This window comes from Trichomycterus rosablanca, chromosome 2, assembly GCF_030014385.1.
Source record: "Trichomycterus rosablanca isolate fTriRos1 chromosome 2, fTriRos1.hap1, whole genome shotgun sequence".
NCBI lineage: Eukaryota > Metazoa > Chordata > Actinopteri > Siluriformes > Trichomycteridae > Trichomycterus > Trichomycterus rosablanca.
In genome coordinates, this window is record NC_085989.1 from 2,623,080 (window position 1) to 2,629,023 (window position 5,944).

The 5,944-nt window shown below is 40.6% G+C and overlaps 1 protein-coding gene across 1 annotated transcript; it reads left to right on the plus strand.

The window, feature by feature from the left end:
* The first annotated feature begins 920 nt into the window (after positions 1-920).
* Positions 921-4,886, plus strand: ppp1r11 (protein phosphatase 1, regulatory (inhibitor) subunit 11). Its single transcript, XM_062989501.1, has 3 exons — positions 921-1,228; positions 3,422-3,530; positions 3,784-4,886. Exons 1-3 carry the CDS (start codon positions 1,151-1,153, stop codon positions 3,960-3,962), a joined length of 366 nt encoding a protein of 121 aa, XP_062845571.1. The 5' UTR covers positions 921-1,150; the 3' UTR covers positions 3,963-4,886.
* Positions 4,887-5,944: the final 1,058 nt, after the last annotated feature.

A 5,944-nucleotide genomic window follows, 5' to 3' on the forward strand; every position in this document is an offset into this window, starting at 1 on the left:
GCGAATGCATGCATCTCAGAAAGTCGAAACACTTATTAACATTTAATTCTGTTTAATTATTAGATATATATTACATATTATTATATAATGTTATAGCATATGGTATAATTTACATAACGCAACCAGCTACAGATAAAAGCCAGAATCTACGATCAAATCGGTCTAATGTTCTAAACGTAAACTGTATTTAGATGCTCTATGATTAACATTTAATGCTTTAATTCTACAAATGATTTAATTTTTGGTTTGACCAAAGACTTCACATTGATCAAAAACTACACACATTATTTACTTAGTTTGTAATAGAAGGAAAGTCTTGGTACTACTTCTAATTCGGAAACTCTTGTGTGCAATAACTGTGGTAGTTCTTGAATAAAGCATTATGTATTCAATAGGACTTTCGCATCTATAATAGTTTATAAACCTAAACTACAATGTTTAGTGTGATGCATTTTTATTTAAAAATAATGCGTATGCCTAGTGTAATGTAATGTGTTTTATTTATTTAACTGTACGAAATAATACACTATAACACAAGTTCTTGGCTGTGAGTGGATTTCAAAGAGTCGATTCTTCGTACTTGGATAAAAATTGTGGTAATAAATCAGCCTCAAAATAAGAAAGCTGCATAAATTATTAAGATCCCAAGACGGCCATGGCATACAGTCACTTACAAATGCGTGCAGATCTTGGACCTGGACCATGTATTCCCTACCATGTGTTTTTGAGGGGTCGATACATTGGATTCGATTTTGAAATGAATTCGGTTCTGGAATCATCCAGCTCAAGCGGATAACAGTAAAAAATCAGGGATGTGTCCCAAATCACACACTTCTCCACTAGATAGTGTATAACGTATATATCAGGGACGCCTTTTAGTAGTGCACTACTTAGCACTGTAGTGCGCGGATTGGGACGCAGCCCGGGAGTGGTCCGTCTGCAAATAGTTTCCCCCCGATCTGCGGTCAGAGTGCAGATTGATTGAAACGGTCTAACGCTGCTGGTCAGTTCAGTTTGTTTGTTTTACTACATTAGTGCGGTATACCGAGCAGCACTGCGATAAATACAATTATTATTTTATTACTAAACAGGGCGGTAAACATCAGTTAGCTTAGCTTAGCTTAGCATAGCGTAGTACGCTAGGTTTGCTATGGCGGAGGTAGCGGGTCCGTCCAGTGAGACCATTACAGAGACAGTTCAGACCGGGACGCCTCCACCACCACAGCAGGTAATTATTATATCTGTAAATGTTTCTGAAATGTTATAATATGTGTTTTTGTCGTTATAGATTTTGCAGCACAGTCTATTAGTCGGGCTAGCTAATTAGCTAATAGCATACCTAGCCTGTCCCACCTACATCCAAGAGCATCAGACTTCCTGCAATAATGAAATAAACAAGATAACAGTGAATTTATCAGACTTTTACCCATAGGATTTGCTTTTTAAGACATAACACATCATTACATTCCACTGTGTAACAGTAAAGTCTCCTCCACAAATACTGACGCCCCTGGAAAATGATTTATTGCTTATCATTTTGATCCTTCATTCAAAGTATGAACAAAAATCTCCAGTTTTGGGAGTATAATGACACCCCCTATCCAAAAATAAACCCAAAATGTGTCATGATACCTCCCTTACATCTGTGAGTCACAATCTTTTTGATATCTCTTTATATTCCCGTTATACTTTATTTAGCAGAAGAAGAAAATTGCTTCTTAATGAGGCTGGAGAATAAATGGCAATAAATCTGTAAACAATCCTCATTTAGTTACATACAGAACACAGATCATCTGAAACCCTGTTACGTACGGCACGGTGGCTCGGTGGGTAGCACTGTCGCCTCACAGCAAGAAGGCCCTTGGTTTGATTCCCAGGTAGGGCGGTGGTTTTCCTCCGGGTGCTCCGGTTTCCAGTCCAAAGACGTGCAAGTGAGGTAAATTGGGGATACAAAATTGTCTCTAACTGTGTGACATTAAAGACTTGTGACAGTTTCTGTCATGAATGTAACCAGAAGTGTAAAGCATGACATTAAAATTCTAATAAATAAACCCTGTTCAAAGAAAATATCAGTTTGTTTATTAGGATTTTAACATTCACGACAGGAACGGTAGTTACTCGTTACACACGATTCATCAGTTCACAAGTTTATATCAAACACAGTCCTGGACAATTTAGTGTCTCCAGTTCACCTCACTTGCACGTCTTTGGACTGTGGGAGGAAACAGGAGCTCCCGGAGGACACCCACACAGACACGGGGAGAACATGCGAACTCCACACAGAGAGGACCCGGACCGCTCCACCTCAGGATCGAACCCAGGACCTTCTTGCGCTTAATGAGGCTGAGGAATAAATGGCAATAAATCTGGAAACAATCCTCATTTAGTCCGCGAAGTTGAATCAGTTCATCTGGACACAAGTTGGTTGTAGAGATACGTTTCGTCCCTCATCCAGGTGACTTCTTCAGTCTGAGCGGGTGGTGAATAGCCCAACCTTATATGCAGTTGTTTTGCATAACGATGGAACAGGCGATCAGGTCCATATGCAAATCACAATGACCATTAAGTAAAATTGCCATGTGTGCCTTTCACATATGATTGGGGTATAGCTGCAATCACGGCGTTGTAAGATGGTGAGAGATGTACTCTCAGGTGTACTGCTTTAACTGTGTGGATTTGTGTACCTGGATTATTGAGCATGCATCAAGAGAATCCTCATTTAGCCTCTTCCAGAAATGCTGCCTTCTTTCAGTAAACATGTCCTCACTCCAGTACAAATGCACAACGGTCTTAGAACACAAATCAACTGAAACCCTGTTCGAAGACAATATTCATATTAATCACTTTGCTAATTTACCATTAAAAGACCCATCTGATGCTGTACTAGGTGAAAGGCTGGATCTGGGGTTCAAACCCCAGCAGGTGCTATCGGCCGGCCAGGCGCCTATACAAATACAATTGCCTATTTTTAAGGAGGAGGGATGGCCAACGCCTTGCAATGGATTGGCGTCCTGTCTGAGGTGTAGTCCTGCCTTGCGCTCCGTGTTTCTGGGGAAACCAGAAGACACACCGCAACCCTGACCAGGACAAAGTGGTGGTTAAAAAGTGTAGCCTAGTGGTTAAGGTACTGGTTCAGTAATCAGAAAGTTGCCGGTTCAAGCCCCACCACTGCCAGGTTGCCACTGCTGAGCCGCATTTGCTTAGATTGTATACCGTCACGACTGTAAGTCGCTCTGGATAAAAGCGTCCACTAAATGCCGCAAATGTAAAAACTGTTGAAAGGGGGCAACTGTGTAACTTGCCCTGTGTGGTCTGCAAGGGTGAAATACCCAAAGCCGAATCATTACCAGTAACTCGTAATAGTTTAGATTTTCTTCATGTCCTGTATGAATCTTGTTTGTGGATCCTCTCTGTTCTGTAGGAGGGCAGAAGCTTGACCATTAAGCTCCGAAAAAGGAAGACCGACAAGAAGGTCGAGTGGTCCAGTGACACGGTGGACAACGAGCACTTGGGCCGGAGGTCATCGAAGTGTAAGCTTCTAATGCTTTAGATTTTTTAATGTATTCATTTTCTGCACAGCACATGTTGATTACAGTGTTATTACTCTAATTCTCCTTTCTTCTTGATATTATTGAAATATTATTGACAAATATGCATTGAAATAGGCATAAAGGTGTGTGTGTGTGTGGGGGGGGTTACCTTTAAATGGCTAGAAAAATTAGAGTAAACTAGGGTAAATCCTAAGTCTTAATGCTTTATTATGGCACTTTCTCATCTCATCAGGTTGTTGCATTTACGAAAAGCCCAAGCAGTTCGGCGAGTCCTCCACAGAGAGCGAGGGAGAGGATGACGAAGGCTGCGGCAGCGCACACTGCATCCTCGGCCACGCGAGAGGACACGGGCCGAGAGGTGCCGGCGAAAACGCAGCTCCCCCCAGTTCCGGCGGCGCCAAGCCTCACTAATCAGGAACGAAAGCGCCCTTGATCTGTTGGCAAGAGGAAAGGGGCGTGTGGACGGGTTCATAATCTTACATTCTGCTACTCACACATATTGCGTTGCTGTTTCATATTGCTGGTTGATGAGTGGACGATTGTAAGAGCTGCAGGATGAGACTTTCTGCCGTCCGTCCTGTGATGTGGTCGATGCGCAGGACGAACCGTCCTCGCTGCCCGAATGCTGTTAAGATTTGTTGTATATAATACATGAGTTTTTAATTTCTTCATGTTTATTTTTGTAAATCGTTCTGTATTTATTTGTCAGACTGAAATATGATTCATTTCTACACATCTTTTCTTCTCTTAATGCAAGAATTAAGGGAGCTAACGAATCCTGACCTAGTGGTCGTGCTGTCAAGTCGCAGAAAATCCCAGAAAACGTCGCGTTTGGTGCTTCTCACAGTTAGAAAACAGGGTTTCCATTCCAAAGACTTCAACCCGAGAGACCAGAATGCTCAATATGAGCGACGTTAACGTCGGATCGAAGTAGTATTAGATACAGCCAGCACTGCTTTTTTTATTCCTTCATTAATCTAAAATAAAAAAAAAAATGTAATCTTAGCTTCGTCGTGATGCTTCTCGATCAGAAACGTCAGTGATCGTTCGTACCGTCGCTCATCCATCTCCGCTTTATCGTTTCAAATTGTGACACTACTGATTCCTTTCGACAATCAGACGAGTAAAGCTAATAAGACGTTCGTGCATGTACGTTTAAGAGCCGGGAAGCTTCGCAAACGGCAGATTAAAAAGACGGCTGGAATGAAAACTGTAGTATTACTCACACCGACTCGAGCTGCTTCTGTGTTTGAAAGAGCCGCCGGAGGCGAAATGATGTTAAATCCAAGTGATGTCAGCATGTTCAGTAATACACTAAATAAAAGGTATTTGGTATGTGCAGCTTTGATGAATTCTTTCTATACGACTCTGATTAACTGGGTGCTCGGGTGGCGGAGTGGGTTATTACTCTACCCCACCATAAGATCTGGGTTTGAGTCTCAGCAGTGCTTTTGGCCAGCTGGGCATCAACACAGGCATGATTGGTATTGACTGACGATGCACTTTAGTAGATAGATGGATCTATAGATCGATGGATCTATAGATCGATAGACAGATATGTAGCTAGATAGATAGATATAGATAGACAGTTATGTACTGTAGATAGATAGATAGATAGATAGATAGTTATGTAGATAGATATACATGCATACAGATATATAGATAGATAGATAGATAGATAGATAGATAGATAGATAGATAGATAGATAGATAGATAGAGAGAGATAGATAGTTATGTAGATAGATATACATACATACAGATATATAGATAGATAGATAGATAGATAGATATAGATAGTTATGTAGCTAGATAGACATACATATAGATAGATAGATAGATTCAACTTTGTCATTGCTCAGTACAGGTACAAGGCAATGAAATTCAGCATTAATTAATTAACTAATTGAGATATTAATTAATTAATATTCATTAAATAAATGTTATTAATAATTATTAATTAGTAAATTGGTCCTTTTTGGTTGGTGAATACTTTAACCTAAAAGTAAGGATGCGTAAATTGCCGCTTTGTTCAGCGCTTGGCTTTGTTCAGCGCTTGGCTTGAGCGGTGCAGTAAAACGTCATCAAACTGAATAATATCTGTGTTTATCTGGATATTCCTCCGTTTCACTTTTAAACTGGTGTTACAGCTCGAGCTTCTGAGAAGTTGTGAGAATCAGAATCAGCTTCTCCCAGAGTCCCAAAATAAAGCTTAACGTGGTTTAATGTAGTAAAAGAAGGAAACAGGAGCACTAAACTCCTCTTCATTATTACTGCTCATAAGTTCCTCCACTAATCACATTCATCACTCGCTGTTTTACTACAATAAGTCACGCAAAGCTTGTCATATAAGCTTGTCATATCAAACTGTTCGTCTCAACCTGGTCAGAGTTCA

Bases quoted from the DNA above. Each gene is read 5' to 3' on its own strand.
- ppp1r11 (XM_062989501.1), top strand. From the start codon at position 1,151: ATGGCGGAGGTAGCGGGTCCGTCCAGTGAGACCATTACAGAGACAGTT. The intron at 1,229-3,421 runs GTAATTATTATA...TCTGTTCTGTAG, and splicing joins CGCCTCCACCACCACAGCAG to GAGGGCAGAAGCTTGACCAT. The intron at 3,531-3,783 runs GTAAGCTTCTAA...TCATCTCATCAG, and splicing joins GGGCCGGAGGTCATCGAAGT to GTTGTTGCATTTACGAAAAG.